Source organism: Onychostoma macrolepis, chromosome 05 (assembly GCF_012432095.1).
Source record: "Onychostoma macrolepis isolate SWU-2019 chromosome 05, ASM1243209v1, whole genome shotgun sequence".
NCBI lineage: Eukaryota > Metazoa > Chordata > Actinopteri > Cypriniformes > Cyprinidae > Onychostoma > Onychostoma macrolepis.
In genome coordinates, this window is record NC_081159.1 from 9,609,247 (window position 1) to 9,626,298 (window position 17,052).

Consider the following 17,052-nt stretch of genomic DNA (forward strand, 5'->3'; position numbering starts at 1 on the left):
ATGTGTTCAGACAGAATTAATGCTAGAAATCCTGGTGCGAGACGCTGGCAGCTCTGGCAGGTCCGGTGGCGCTGTTAGTTAGCATGCACACACACACAGTTCCCCGACACCAAATAAAATTACAGTGTGTGTTTCTTGTCCAATTCAATTCAGCTCCATCTTTATAGTTTCAGGGGTAAACAAACCTGTCTACAGCTATTGTGGTTCAAAGAAGTGCAGTCGCCACTCGCCACCCTTTGCGTTAGCATATTACGTATACAATACCAAACAAAACACTTGACGTTAATGCTAATACTGATTCCTAAATGATATAGCATCAAGTTACGGAACACTGCAGACAAGATTCTCTTGTCTAGCCCAACATGTGGCCATTTTAGCAGCTAGCAAAAAACACCCCAGGCTTTCAGTGGAGGCACATTACAAAAACACATTTCTTTTCCCGTTTTCAGCCAGACATTTCTGATAAAAGTATCTCAGAGGCTACAGGGAGTGCTGGTTATTCTCTTGACATATTATTTTTCAGTTATTATATGTATTTCCCCCCTTTCACCACATTGAGAAAATTGAGAACGTATGGTGTGCAACTTTGTTCCTTGTTCTTTGAGGATCCATTTTGGGAGAGGGGGTGAAGGGTTGGGCGCTGTAGCTGGATAGATAAACACAGAAAAATGGTCTCAGCATGTCAGTTTGGTGTTTTTACATTGACCATAAGTGAGGCGTTCCTTCCTGCTCACATCTTAAAGAGCAAGCCCTGCAGCCATGTGCAGGCAATCATGACAGATATGTTCTCTTGCCGCATTTCCCTTGTCGCGCTGTGCGGGGCTACGGCGAGGGGTGCGGTAAATGCTAACACGTTGCGGAGTTGGAATCCTCATGAGCTTGTCTCATTAGCGGCTAATTGGAACGACTTTCCTCTGTCTTTTGTTCGACGTCACATTTGTCTTTCTTCTTTTTTTCCTCCGCTGAACAGGGGGCAGATGGGGGTGGAGGATGCATATTTCTGAGCCTACAAGATTTAGCAGGGGAGTTGGGCCCGTATTACTGCAACATAAACACTGCTGTCCCACGATTAACCTTAGAAAGCGACCGAGTGCAAAATTAAGCACTCAAACTGCACAACCAAATTAGCTCTAGAGATGGAAGAGAGGACCTCTCCACTCTGCCATTGACTTTTCCCAACTGGGTAATACTAAAGAAAACAATAACATAGCCAAATGGTGAACCACTATTACAGTTTCCATTTGAGCTTGACTGCAGGCTGCAATGGCCCATTGAATCTGTTGCATAAATTGGCTTGGTTACCACTCAAAGCAGCCTTAGGAGACATTTCAAAATGGGTAAACCTTGAATAAAGTCTCGGCATGGGATCAGAATCAAAAATAAGAAAGTTTGTGTGTTGTGGTAAGTCTAGTACATTCATCTTATCATCTGAAATTTATATTTTGCCTTCAAAACAAATTTGATTATCCCTAAATTTTCATGGTTACATTTAAACTGAAAAAAAATCTTTGCAATCTTTGGTTATTCTCTATTTTTCTCTATCTTACACAGATCTTGAATTCTGATGGATATTTTGATTATATTTAAAAACAACAATCATAATAATAATAATACGCTAATTTGTTATTCCAATAGAACTCTTAAAAATAAAAGATCTTATTGGCATGGATTGGAAATGGGAAACCAAACATGGTTCTTCTAAGGCATCACTGTGAAAATCCCATTTCTGAACCTTTATTTCTAACAGCGTATAAATGTATGGAAAGTTCGTCACACCTTGTGCTGTTCTTGGCTGTGTGTAGCACCTACTGCTCTGCACAGCAAAGAAGACACTTTAAAAGGCAGCTGTAAAGATTTTAATTTAATCAAATGACAATGGTCATGAAAAACTTAAATCAGGTTGTTTTACAAAATTTGACTATAAGTGGGCCTCAAAACAAAATCAGCATATGCCTGTTAATACAAACAATTATAGAAGAACTAAATTGTCTAATTCATTTTAATCAGCAGCTGGATTGCAACGTAGACTCAAATCATGTTTTGCAAGGGTGCTACACAAATGAATTGAGCAGATTTTAACGATAGCAACAGGGCAATTATTTTTGAGCTGAAGCCTGAAAACGAGGAACCATGGTTATAATTACCTGCATGCCGTTAAAACTGAGGTCAGGAACTTTAACCTTGTGGTCTTTACTGCTTTCCAACAACAGAAAAAAAGAGAAAACTTAAGCCTCAGGATGAAGAAAAAGAAATAAAAACCAAAGGAAAAAATGAAGGACAAAAAATAAGCCCTGTTGCCCTCTTCAATTAAAAAGGACAAGTTGTGACCAGAACCATATTTATGACGCATCCATATGCTTTTTAAGCTCTGGAGAGGGAGCGAGGTGAACTGGAGGGACTCTTGGGGATGATGGGAATGTGGAGGTTGCACATGTCTAAATCTCTGCCCCTCTACATCACAGGTTTTTGCTAAAGTGGTACTGACATTGACCTTTGTAAGACCCAGCCATCGCAAAAGCCCTAACAAGGTATTAACATGGTAATGCTTCCCTCAAAAAAAAAAGGTGCAGCTGCAAAAGGCACTCTGCCCCAAAGACTTTCAGGCCTCAAAGACCTGTCCACATCTACTATAAGACCACAAACCATGAACATATTTACACATGTAGTGTTTACTACAGAATCAAGCTCAAAGCGTAGCTGATCGTAAATTGCCTCGCCACTTACGTGGGCCATATAGAAGCATACATGCTCATAATGTGAAGTACATTAATAAAGTTTGCCTCAGGCTTAAGACATGCATTTGTGCTGTGCATCTTTACTCTATTAATGCAAAGCTACACAACAAATCATACCGTACCTTGAGGCACCACGAGCTTTCTTCAAACAGTTCATCTGTGGCTACATCAATGAAGAACAGGATAAATCATCACAGGTTGCACTGATAGTAGCGTTTTGTAGAAATGGCATCTATCCATCTAGATAAAACAATAAATATGTCTATATTATCATTACATCATGACTTTACATATCCTCCACTCCTTTTTACGTCTTCGATACCCACATTCATATGGCTCAAGCACCCTATCACACTGTTTCTATTATATATACATTTACATTTATCCATTTAGCATTATATATATATACTGAAGAGTTTATTTGCAAAAACAGGTAACTCAGGTTTTTTGGTTAGTTAGCTGTATTTGTTAGTTATTTTTTACCTAATCAAAATAACCTGACTGTAGTTTGATTGAGATTAATTGGAATGCACAATGAAAAAAAAAAAAAAAAACATTATTTTTGAAAATTATCTGTTTTTGCAAATGAAATCTTCATATATATATATATTATTATTATTATTATTATTATCACTAAAATAGAAATAAAATGGTGATCATGTTAATTAATAATTCATTTTAAACTAAAAACACATCTGTGGATGAAAAAAGAAAACGACTCAACTGAACACAACACTTCGATCATGGAGAAATTCTCTCAAAGACCTTTTTAACCTCAAATTTGTCTATGAAAACCAAATTGGGTTTATATATAAGTATATAATTACTTAATTCAAAGCTCAACAAATATGACATATCACCAGGTGAACCAAGTAACATAAACTACACTTTAAAAAAGAAAATGAATGTGTCAAGGCATTAATAAAATATAAAATAAAATAAAATAATTTGTTATTATAATATTTAGACATAATAATAGCCCTATTATAATATTAATGAATGTCAAAGCAAAATTAAATCTTTCCAAAGATTTGAAAACCCCTGGTTGGGAATCACTGATTTAGACAACTGTGCTTTAGTCAACTTTGTTGATGAAGGCAGAATATTCAGTGTAGAGTTTAGGAGAAGTGTAGGGTGTGTGTGTGTGTGTGTGTGTGGGTGGGTGGGAGTGTTTGTGCTGATTGTGTTGAGCGTGCACGGTGCCCATGAGGAAGCTCATCTGTTACGGCGCGTCTGCATGGCTTGTGCCACTGAGGGCGGATGACAGGGTGTCACGGCAGCAGACAATGATGGATGCACCACATTCAGTAGGCAACTTGGGCAATTGGACACATTAACAAGAGGCACCTGCTTTTCTCTTCGTACAAATCTATTAAAAGATAACAGCAATGGCAGATCCCACTCAACTAGTAAATGATAACTCTGTCTGCACTGCGAGGAGAGAGGAGTTCCTCGAAAAACACTGGCCTAAACCATAGCATTGCTGGTCAAACAGTGCCATCTAGTGTTTACAGTGATAAGTGTTGTTGCATGACATAAGAGACCGATATTCTACATTGGCTAGTGTGACTAATTGTCACTTTTTAGTCTACTACTGAATATTTTACTGATTAGATTACTAATTATTTTTTCAAAGTATACTTGTGCAGGGCGACATATACAGCATACACTGTAATTAAAAAAATAAATGAATAGGTAAATAGAGAGAGAGAGATGAAGTACATTTTACAAGAAAATACTATTTTAGTCTTTCTACTTCACAGTTTCAAGTTCAATTCAATGTGTTGCTTGCTTTTTCTTTGTAACTAATTGTGAAATTTACTAGCAATTTCTGAGTGACATTTTTTCTACTATTTTTTCAATGGTTGATTGTTTTAATCATTGCAAAAATGTAACCCGTATTATCTCTAATCTGTTTAATGTGACTATAAAACATTAAGATATTCTAAACATTAACATCATGATTTTCTGTAAACCTGTTTTGAAACATTATGTATTGTGAAAAGCACTTTAATTTGACTCAAAGTAACTGATCATTTCCACCGTTATTTTAACAAAACAAAAAAAAAGTACAGTTAACACACTGACCTTTTATACTAATATCAACTTGAGTCTTTCAACTTGAGTCGTGAGTGTGATCCATTTGACAAGTTTTAATAAAGTCATACGTACATCAATCAAAATTGCTGATTATACAGATTCAGAACTACACACACACACACACACTTTTATGTGTAAAGCATATGACTGTGGTTTAGTGGGTAAACAATAATGTGTCAAGCAAGACTCAACCTGCCTCAAGAGACGAGTGTGAGACTGATGCGACAAAAGCCCTCAGGCAAATTTTAATGATGGATTGAGAATCATTATCCTTCTGATGGTGATGTGAGTGGCAAAAGACATTTCTTGTGGACATGTGTGGTCTGTGCTTGATGATTGGCTTGATTTTTTTTCCACGATGAATCTGAGAAACTAGGCTAATGGGTTTTCTGTAAGTGTACTCAATCCTCTGTGCTCCTGTGAATATGGGGATTTGCTTGCTAGACAATCAGACGCAGTTGTTGCTCGCACTCAATCAAATGAATGAATAAGAATCAAAGAATGATAACAAAAGCTGTGCTACAATACAGCCATGGTGGTTTCATCTGTGAAATATTTAGCAAGTTGTAAATAAATTAAGTAAAATAATAATATTAAATTAATTATGAAACTGCAGAAGCTTAAATAAATAATAATCATAGTAATAATAATAATAATAATAAAGATTATTGTGCTCGGTAATAAAGTAAAAATATACACACCTCATTGTTACAATATTGAATAGCTAAACAGATTCAAATTTATGTGTAACTATTTAATTATCCATTGACAAAATATACTACATTCATATGTTTGCTAGCAAAAGTAACTGGCATTCAACAATATTTTAAACACAATATTAATTCTGTGTATTCAGTGGTGCAATAATAATAATTATTATTATTATTACAGTTGAGTGCCTTGCTAAATTATTATCAAAAGGTAAAATAAAATCAAAAATACAATAACAAATAAAAATATAAAATGCACAAGACTCAGTTTTCATTTTCATTCCATCACCTGAAGTATTTTATTACTTTAGCAGTCTTGATCAATACGGAGGATTTGATTTGGCTGCTGCTGGTTGTGGATCACTCTTTATTTTGGTGGTAATAAACAGAAGATAAAGTCAATGTATTCCATATTAACATACGGAAAATCTAGTGCATCTTTTAACTGCGCAGAGCATAAACATTTAAGAGACCGTGTCAGACGTGAGGGCCAGAGCTAACTAGCATGGTACATACCTTTACGACTGGCAGTTTGTCAAGCTGCTTAAGTGTCCCCTTAACAGAATTTACGGTCATTTGAAAAGTGACAATGCACAAAAACGGCTACTTTTCTCTCGGTACTCCTTCACAGCCCACTAAAACCCTGTCATAAATCTAGCCTCATATCCAGGCAGATGGCTTGTGTTGTCAGATATCACATGCCAACAACGCTTTTTACCATCATTGTCTTGACAGAAATATGATTCGGAAACTGCAGTGTCACATCACTTAGCGTGGTTTAGCCGAAGTCGCCTGCTGCCATTTTAATCAATCAAATTTGTCACTTTTTCACTATAATGATCTTATGGTAGGGACCCAGCATTAAGAGGATGTGGAGAGACTTATCTATCGCTTGATTTATGACAATCCGTAGATTTTGTACTGGGGACTCAGTCTTCCAGAGGGACAGCATGTCTATCAAATGGACCAGTAAGTTATGGAGTAATTCCTTTAGGCCAAATGGAAATGCCACTCCTTACCTCCCATCTCAGACTCGGGCCTAGTTGTCTGGATAAAAGCAGTTTAGATTTTTTTCTCATTTGGGAAATCCTTCTGAAAAACAAACTGTCTAACTAACAAATAAAAGCAGCAAACATTTTTAAAACACATGAACCAAGTTCGTAGAATCTATAGAATCGTAGAAGGACATTTTCAATTTAATGACTGTAAAATGTCATGGGATGTAACCATCAAAGAAAACATAATAACATTTTGTAAAGTAAAGTTTTTTTTTTTTTTATTATTTATTATTTATATGTATAATTAATTATCCATAATTAAAGGGTTCACCTTTCTATACTGTCATTTAATGTTTTATGTTTTATTTCCGCATGTTCTTATACAGACTTATTTCAAATATTAATAAGAAGTGAAACAGCTGTGTATTTTATGTGTGTGTGTGTGTGTGTGTGTGTATGCATTTATTTATTTTAATAATAATAATAATAAAACTATTACCACTACTGCCAAAAACTAGTGAATTTGGTTTTCTTTTTGAGGATTTAATTCTTTAAACCTGACAGTTTTAACTTAATGCACCACCAAAAACAATCATAATTTAGTTAAATTTGAGCATTTAAATGATGCTTATTGTAGAAAGTGTATCCAGGTCATTATGTGTATGAATGTTATTTTTAATGTATTTCATAATAAACTAAGAGATCCAGACGAAACAATAACTGGCTCAATCAGTCAATCACTGAAATGTGGTGACACCAATAATTATATATATATATAGTTATGTATGCATGTGATGAGTTCTAAATGTCACAATCTGTACCTACTTTATTAAATCTCATTACAATATATTTTTGACTTCTACATCACAGACACAGGAGAGAAAATGTTGAGTTTTACAAGAGAGAATCCAGTGTAGATAATATTCATGGAAAAGCCAATACAGAAGTACCATTCCCTCACAGCTCTTAATGAACTTTGCTTCTGATGCCAAGTTCATCATTATTTTTTAGCACCCTGTTTATTTCCAGTTTGACCTTTATACTAATTAGAGTTTGACCCTGAAAAGCCGACTCACTTCTTCCTTCACACTCTCAGTCAAGGCTAGACAAAGTTATTATGCCTTTATTCCCAGGGAGAGGAATATAGGGATTTTCTAAAAGAGCAAACCCATAGGTAACCTATTACAAAACTATACACAATCAATAGCTAATTTCTTCGCATTGATTACTGCTTGGACATTTAACGTGCACCCTCTGGCAAATCATAGTATGTGTGTGTGTGTGTGTGTGTTTGCTCCCCATTGGCTCGGTGAGTATTACATTCATTGATTCCATGAAGAGGACTAAAAATGCCAAACTGTTCATTAATCTTAATAAAGACTGCTCAGGACCAGAGCTGTCTCTCTTTGCTTTGGGCAAGGATGCAATTCATGTAGAAGAACAAACATTATACGCAACAGTTTCCTGGGATCCAGGAGCAAAACTATTATGACCTGTAGCTTGGTCATAACCTAAACTTGTCTGTATCACGTACAGTACACTACAGTTCAAAAGTTTGGAGTCAGTAAGAATTTTATTTATGTTTTTGAAAGAAGTTTCTTATGCTTACAAAAGCTGCATATCTGATCAAAAATTCAGTAAAAACAAACATACTGTAAAATGTTGTTTAAAAATACAATAATATTGTGAATCATTATTGTTTTATATTATTATTATTATTTCAAGAGCTGTTACTTCAGTGTCACATGATACTATAGAGAACATTGTAATATTTGGTTTGGTCTGATTTGTTGCTCAAGATATACAAACAATAGTCACATGGAACCTAGAGGTTTAAGGGTGTCTACTGTTAACATGAAATTTTAAAATTTGTTAGGGAAAAACAGTTGTGTCACATATTGCTACTTTTATATTCTTCAACTTTAAGCACAACTAAAACCCACACAAACCCCCTGCTTCGATGTCAACAGATGAAATAAACTATTTGATAAGCATGCATGTCTGTAAATGGAGACCTCTGGTGACACAAAGCAGAAATTACACTCAAATAGAATCAGTAACAGCCAAACAAGGCTTGAACTCTGATGTTTTAGTAGACCTATCAGACCCAAATTCACATGCTCAAGGCACAATAGCTGATAAATGAAGTTTTTTTTTATGACGAAATCATTTAAAATAGTAAGCTAAGGAAAACAATGCAATAAAAAGGACACAAACGCAAAATTATACCTGAGTAAATTAAACAAAATAATGTCCAAAAAAGCAAAAATGGCACCATCTAGTGGCTACTAGGTCAAGCTCAATCATTCTTACAAGCGCAGCTCATAAAGAGTCTTCTTGGTTGCATTGAAAGAATTGAATAAATAGCACAGACAAATTCTTATAACTGTAATTCATTGTATTGTTATTAATTTTAGTACAACAATGTGTAAACATAATTAGAACAGTGCAGAGCGAATGTGATAACAGTACATTCCCTTTTCTTTTCTTTTTTAGCCGGAAGTGATGTCGTCGCAATGCACGACCGAAGGCTACGGTATGGAAAGGTGACTTTAGATTCCTTAAAATTATATATTTATAAAATAAAATAAAAAGCTTTCGAACAGCTGATGTTACGCAATGTTTAGAGATTGCTAACCCGGCAATTGTTGTAAGCGTCACGCCCTCAACCCGTGTTTACTTTTACAGGAAGGACAATCCTGCTTTAGATTTGAATGTCTAGAATACAGACGTAGAAACTAAAATGTCAAAATCCATAAAAGAGTTCAGTCTTCACTACGACCCGATTAATGAAAGCAATACTTTTACTAGTGGGGATATTGTAGAGGGGCGAGTTGTTTTGGAGGTAACCAAAGAAATAAAGGTGGACAGTTTTTTTGTGAAGCTGACAGGGGACGCAGATGTGAGCTGGACTGAAGGCTCAGGTGACGACGAAAGAACCTATAGCGACCATGAGAGATACTTAAAGCTAAAGCAATACTTCATTCAAGAGAGCTCGAAGAAAGGTGAGGTTGCACATTAGAAAACTTCAAATATATAAGACTGTCACATTTTTATTCCAAATTGTGTAACTTAATACTTTTATTTCTTGCTGTGACGTCTACAGGAGAAAGTGAAAAGAGTACGACTCTTGTAGATGGAGAGACTTGTAAGTAAATGGGTTATATACCCAGTAAGTAAGTTGCATAAAATTAAATCATTTTTTTCATAATTTACATGAAACTTAAAATGATTGTTTGCTGATAGTAAAAACTATTGTAACTCATATATTATATAACCCATATTAACCTTATTGTTCATCAGATGGATCAGTGATTAGGCCAGGAAGTCATGTTTTTCCATTCAGTTTTCAGCTGCCTCAACAGTGAGTGATACTACTGATGTGCCTTTCAAAATACATCTTCAATTGTTGTTGTTCCTTATTGTGTAAATATGTGCACAGTGAAATAATATTCAGCAGGTGTCATTCACGGTCGCCGTGATTTTGCCAAGTAAGACATGTTCCTGGATCAACATCTTTTGTTGATCCTGGATCAACATTATTGTCCAAAAATATAGACTTAACCCAATCTCTACCCCTAAACCTAACCCTACCCATAATTTATTCCTAAAATAAGTGAGAAATGATAGCTGATTAACAAGGGTGTCGAAGCACCTAACCCTGATCATAAGCCTAAAACTTATATTTCCTGAAAAGTTATCCTTCAATTCTGATTGGTTGATTGGAATGACGTTCCAGGATCAACAAGGATGTTGATCCAGGAACATGTTGTACTTGGTGAAATCACGCTCACCGTCATTCACAGCCCATGAACACAATATACGGAACAAATGAGTGAATCAGCAAGAGCATGATTCCTTCCAGTTCAGTTACAATATTAACACACAAATTATCATCCCCTAAAAATCGCATTAATCATATTAATATATACATTCTTTTTGCTAATGCATAATGCACATTTATGCATAAGATATACTGTTAAATGACATGTCATGCACTGTAATGCTTGTCAGAAACTAAAGAGTTTTATTTTCCCCTATTTCAGAAATATGCCACCATCTTTTAAAGGATGTCATGGCTGGGTTAAGTATGTCTTGATGGTAAAGCTGAGCAGGCCTTGGAAGTCAACATCTTCTACATATACGGAATTAAACTTTGTGCTGAGAAATGATGGGACCAATGATCACTTACTGGTATGAATTATAATACCATATTTCACTTTTTAGCTCTCATCTATCAATTCAATTCACATAAATAGAGAGATGATGTAACCTCTTATTAAAGCATTAAGCCCCAAGAAGCGATGCATTTACAGTGCATTTAGAACAGCTAATGGGTGTTGTTTATTTTATTCATCATCTAAACCAGCAGCAATTATTATAACAAAGTCCCTTTTAAGGAAAGTCCGTTCACTCGGCCACCATATTTTGCAATGCCTCCGGGGAGCTTAAACAAGACCAAGTCCTATCTAAATGAATGGGGGAATCATGAAATCTCAAAAATTGCTCGCTGAACTCACGATTAAATTACATATTTCAAATCAGCAACAAAATCTGAAATGAACAGCCCCATGAATGTTGTTTCTTATGCACAAATAGTGTTTAAAAAGCTTATTTTTCAGGCTAGACCAGCCAATGCGCATGCGTAGTTCCAACACGCTTATGACTGCGCACACACATCAGCTGGTCCAGCCCCAGGTTTCTATGGGAACCGGAGCTCCTGACAGCCGCTGCAGTGACGCAATGACTTTACCAATCAACGATTTGCTCTTTCATTTAGAAGGCGGGACTATCCCGCTATATTGCACGTTGCAGTTTCTGCCATTCATAAGTAAAGGAGTGAACCATCTTTGTATTTCTATAGTCTTTGATTATAATTATTAACACATAATAAATACTATTCATCATCCCCCAAGCAATGTAATTCTGATTATTGTTTGCCAAGCAACACACATGCAGTGGCGCAGTAATATTGATTTAATGAGGTGACAGGTATGTGTTTCTAGAGTAATTTACAATGGCTTTGAACATGGCTCAGCTAATCATTATCAAATAATGGAACTATCCATTTTATAAACCGTCATCAGAATTCCAGTAATGTGATTTTAAACCAATTGTTTGTGATTTAAAGCTTAGATTAAATGTAGTGTGAATTCAGTTCACTCGATTTAGAATGTTGTTTTTTTCATACAGCAACCACAATCTGGCACACAAGACAAGAAGATGAAACTTTTTGGCTCAGGAAAAATGGCAATGACTGTAACAGCTGAAAAAACTGGCTATATGCAAGGTCAAGTCAAGTCAAGTCACCTTTATTTATATAGCGCTTTTACAATACAGATTGTGTCAAAGCACTTAACAGTATCAAATTGGAGGATAGAGTGTCAGTAATGTGTACTGATAAGATTAAACACTCAATTTTCAAGGTGATCATATCACATGTGTAGCTCTCAAGCGTCTCCGTCAAAGCTACCTAAACTGAAGACACTAGCCTGCAATGTCAATTGTCGGGTTTCCATCAACATATTTTTATGCGCATTATAAGATATTGCATAAAAATTCAGAATGTTACCAAGGAACATGCAAATCAAATTTCCCAAATTCACATCAAAAAACATATATGCGCTCACTTGAGGTCAATACATTTGCTGAGTAGACTGATTAATCTACATTAAAAAAGTCTTAGGACTAAATTTGCTTAGAGAAGAAAATAGCAGCAGAGCTTCGTATAACATCTCAAGTCAAAGACTAACATCAAAATGATTTGACTTCAATTTCTCCAGATGTAACTACATGTGTCCTTCTAAACACACTGGATGAGAAACGCTGCTTTATCTGTAAATAGTTTTTACACAAATTAAATTTGCAACTTAGATGGAAATCCGGCTATAGTCATTTTGTTTCTTTGTTTTTGTAGTTATTGATGTATGTTGTCTCTAATTGTAATAATTTCTGCAGGTGAAACAATCAGAGTTTTTGTTGACATTGACAACTCTTCATCTCGTGACGTCAAGCTAAAGTACAGCCTCAAGCAGCAACAGACGTTCATCGCTGACAGGAGCACTAATAGATCATATAAAGATATAGTCAAAGAGACTAGAGATCGCATCCCTTCTGGAGAAAAGTCAAAATTCATAGTGGACATGACCCTTCCACGTGACCTGACTGTCACCATTGAAAACTGCAGAATTCTAAAAGTGCAGTATGAACTCAAGGTGCTATTTTGTCTTCTGCATTATTGCCATATTTAAAGCAATAGTTCAGCTTAACAAGACTTTCTATCGAAGAGTAAAGCAAAAACATGATTGTCTTTCAGGTCTATCTGGATGTGTCTTTTGCATCGGATCCAGAAGTCAGATTTCCTGTGGTCATTCTTCCACCTGATCAACCGTGTCCTCCCTGGCAAGGCCCACCTGGAGGATTCCAGCCATATCCACCACCTCAGCCTAACCTTGTGCCTTATCCTGGTGAACTACCTCCTCCACCTGCAGGACTTTACCCCAATCTGTACGACCCTACAGTGCCGCCCTATCCAGGAGCTGCTGCAGGGGTCTATCCAAATCCACATGCCATCCAACCTGGTTTCCATCCGGCTCCTTCTGCACCAGTTTCTGATCCAAATCAAAGCACTAAAGAATCCTCTCCTAATGTGCCTTATTAGTCTCCTTCACCAGCCAAACAGCTTTGTCTACATGTCTTCTATCTGCAAGCTCAGTGCCTATTATTGTGCCTTTTAAGCTTAGCACTTCTTCCATTATACAGGAAATGTATAGACCTTATGTAGCCCTGCCACTTTTTAGCACTTCACTCATTGTCTTCTGTCTTCAGTTTATATTTACGCAACACGAAGGTAAGAAGTTACGAACTTTGGAATGAACCGCTCGTTTTAAAATCTTCCCAGTCTACTGACATTTGTTTTGACATCCATTTCAAAGATTTTAGTGCTCTACAGTAAGCAAATGGACTTCACCTGCTAAAACTCTTTGACAGCAATTCTATAGAAATATACAGAACTACTGCAAAACGGAAGTTCAAAACAACATTCTAAAAATGGCTGCTTGCTTGTTTCTCTGGAACATAAGGTCTACAAGCAGCAGTTTTTGATGGTAAAAAAAAAACTTTCTCTAACCACTCCTACTGAAATATTTTGCTAATAGTACTGCAGTTGTATTGATACTGTACTGCATTTGCACTTTTAAACTCCATCCATTATGAATTGATCTATAGACTGTATCTATTACTGCAACAATGGTACATGCTTGTATGAGTTTCTTTACCTAAGTTCTGATTATTTCATAACATGTTGGTTACTCGAGAATCAAATGTGACTAAAAGTAACAACAGACCCTATGAAATTATGCTAAAATAATTTTAGGGACACGAAGAATTAAAACCAGGGCTCTGAACCGGTTCAAGGAACGAAAACGAAAACCGGAAACGAACGAAATTTTGACTGGAATAGAACTGGAAACAGAAACGAAATCAAATTTTATAGTTCCGAATAGAATCGAAAATTTGAAATGGCCATTAACCGGTTAATAACGTTATTTTATCGTTCCATATAATATTTGCTGTTAACCAATCAGGAATTCAAATAGTATGGCCTATGCAAATGTGACGCTGATGCGTCCAGCGAGTGAAATGCCCGCGCGCTCAGCTGTGAGCTCGTCATAGGTCAGTCACAATAGGATAGATGGATTCAACAGATCTTATGCACCTGCAGCGCTTCTATGAATGGAGAAAACAGAATAAAACTATAGGCTTAAATAAAAAGGAATATACGTATATCCCTATACACTAAATATATTTCACTTAAATCATTGACAGATTAACGAAACGAAAGAATAAAAAAATGCTGAGTTAGGCCTACGGTTCATTGTGACGCGTTCCAAAGGTCTCGGAAAGGAAAAGGAGATGGCAGAAATTAGTTTTCTTTATTTTGCAAAAGCTTTACAGCTTTATTTGTTTTGCAAAAGCTTGACAGTGTTGAATGATATCTTGCATCTGTATAACCAACCAGCGTTCGCGCTGGCGCCTCGCGCACAAAGATGCAACATATTTTAAAGAAACGGTTACAGTTAAAGAACTTTTAAACGGTTAAAAGTTAAAGTGCTCCGTTGTCCAATCTGTTGCGTTCAGCGTGACCACCGCCTCACTGTGCTGATATAGGCTAGCCGTTGTGAAGGATGATGTTTTATGTCGATGAAAGTACAAAGCCTATAATAAATAATATTTTAGCATACGTCGCGAATATGGAAACATTTTGGATTCGTGCCGAATGAGAGAGGTAGGCATCAGTTTCACCTTGTAATTTTTATTTATTTATTTTTTTTGGATTGATGTTTTTATAGGCTATATCCTTAAGTTTAGAGGTTTGTTGTGGAGAGAAACTACTAACTGTATTTATAATGTTTGTAAACATTTTGGTTTACCGGCATTTTAGCCTACATCATTTCTGAATGTAATAGCCCAGTGGTTCCCAAACTGGGGGGCGCGACCCCTAGGGGGGGCGCTGAGTTATGATAAGGGGGGCGCGGCAAGGCTAGTGTACATACAGTCAGCCGATATTTATAGGGACGCACCGAAATTTCAAAAGAGAAAAACGGTCCAATGAGCCGAAAATATCTGCCGCGCCGCCCGGCAGTATTCAGCGCGCACTCTCTCTCTCTCTCTCTCTCTCTCTCTCTCTAATCACTGCAGTCGTGACACTCCGCTGAATATTCCGCTCTATGGATGTGCGCAAAGCAAAGTCCTCTCAAATAACGCGCCAACAGAAAATTTCAATGTATACTTGTTCCTTTTTGCAATAGCGCTATTGTGATGTAACATGCTGTAGTACAGATGTACTGCACAACGGTGGTAAAATGAAGCCACCCTCTCGTGACGCGATGCTCTGCTCACGTGCTCTGATAATAATAGATTTGTAGGACTATAAAAAAAGTTATATCCGATTCGGTTTCATAGAACTGAATAAAAATAATATATTGATTGATATTTAATATTAATAGGCTATATTTTCTGTCCAATTTCGTGTTACTTTCAATAAACGTGGTTATTTTATTGGCTTGTGATTTTTAAATTCAGTATCATTAAAATTGAGTTAAATTAAAAAGTCTTACAAAAATGACTTATTTAATAAAATAATAAATAATTATTACAAAGCAGTTTTGGTTTCGGCCATTGATGTCACCTCTGATTCAACAACAAGGCTTCAGTTTAAGTCCAAGGCATTGGCTGCATTTTGGATTGGAGTGGAAAAGGACAACCCATTGCTGGGCAGGAGAGCCCTGGCAATACTCCTTCCTTTTGCCACATCCTACCTATGGGTTTTCTGCAGTTGCCTCAATCAAGACAAAATACAGATCAAAGCTGGACATTGAAAATGAGCTAAGAGTGGCAGTCTCACAGCTGCATCCCTGATTTGAGAGGATCTGCAGCACAAGGCAAGCCCATCCCAGTCACTGAAAAGACTGTGGGACTAGTAAGAATAAGTCTAAATCCTGCAGTTCAAAAATGTTCATTTTTGACAACAAAGAGAAAATCTGTTGAAATGAATACTGTTACATAGTTAAAAATAATAATAATAATAATAAATAAATAAATGTTGAAGCTGCATGCTTTACTTGTAATGCTTCTACTATTGACTAGTTCCTTATTTAGTTTTTTTTTTTTTTTTTTTCAGTAAGTTGTCACACACTGAATTTGTGTTAATTACCATTAATGAATTACAATGTTTCAAACAAATCCTCCTGGAGGTGTGTTTATGTGTATGTGGGGGTGGGGGGGGCCTTCATTTTTTTTTATTCTGCAAAAGGGGGGCCCGGCAGAAAAAGTTTGGGAACCACTGTAATAGCCTAATGAAATGCGGTTTTTTTTCCTCAAAACGCAATTTTATACAAGTAGCGTTTTTTTTTTTTTTTAACAATGCAGCAAACATTTTTAATTATCTGTAAAAAATACTTTAATGTCTTTAAAGCATTAATAGATTTGTTCATTTTGTTTAGTAGCCTACATTTAGGCAAATCTAGAAAAGATGATGCTGGCTGTGACAAAGCGCAGCGGGTTAAGATACCATCTCTTCCTGTTTTTTTTCTTTTTGTGTAAAGAAAACACTATACTTTATTATTATTAGGCTATTATTATTATTATAAGGCAAAGACAATTAAAAAAAAAAAAAACGTTATTAACCGTTATTTTTTCTACTCGAACCAGTTTCGGAACGGTAATAATACAAAGGAACGCAGGAACAGAAACGTTAAAATACTTTTTTTTTTTTTTCGTTTTCAAGTCCTGATTAAAACATATCAGTCTTGCTTTCAGGCTTGATTATTTTACTAAATATAGTTTTTTTAAATTAAAGCTACAAAAGTTATTTATTGAAGATCAATGAGTGATTATCTATTTTTCTTTTGACTGATTAACATTTGGCAGCTGCAACTTTAGGTCCTAATGCATAGATCCAGTATATTAACACACATGTGATTTCTTTCCAAAATGTTTAAATTCACT

General features: G+C 35.9%; 1 protein-coding gene across 3 annotated transcripts; it reads left to right on the forward strand.

Moving 5' to 3' along the window:
• Positions 1-8,859: 8,859 nt before the first annotated feature.
• LOC131541425 (arrestin domain-containing protein 3-like) lies at positions 8,860-13,763 on the forward strand. Of its 3 annotated transcripts, XM_058777150.1 has the most exons (9): positions 8,860-8,931; positions 9,040-9,089; positions 9,428-9,548; positions 9,650-9,691; positions 9,847-9,907; positions 10,590-10,737; positions 11,737-11,833; positions 12,502-12,758; positions 12,860-13,763. In XM_058777150.1, exons 2-9 carry the CDS (start codon positions 9,060-9,062, stop codon positions 13,202-13,204), a joined length of 1,101 nt encoding a protein of 366 aa, XP_058633133.1. In that variant the 5' UTR covers positions 8,860-8,931; positions 9,040-9,059; the 3' UTR covers positions 13,205-13,763. The 3 variants fall into 3 exon arrangements, with proteins under 3 accessions (XP_058633133.1, XP_058633132.1, XP_058633131.1); XM_058777149.1 differs by having other exon boundaries at positions 8,864-9,089; XM_058777148.1 differs by lacking the exons at positions 8,860-8,931; positions 9,040-9,089 and having other exon boundaries at positions 9,119-9,548.
• Positions 13,764-17,052: the final 3,289 nt, after the last annotated feature.

Excerpts from the sequence above, each read along its gene's own strand:
- LOC131541425 (XM_058777148.1), top strand. The coding sequence starts at position 9,287 with ATGTCAAAATCCATAAAAGAGTTCAGTCTTCACTACGACCCGATTAAT. Across the intron at positions 9,692-9,846 it reads TCTTGTAGATGGAGAGACTT|ATGGATCAGTGATTAGGCCA; the intron begins GTAAGTAAATGG and ends ATTGTTCATCAG. Across the intron at positions 10,738-11,736 it reads GGACCAATGATCACTTACTG|CAACCACAATCTGGCACACA; the intron begins GTATGAATTATA and ends TTTTTCATACAG.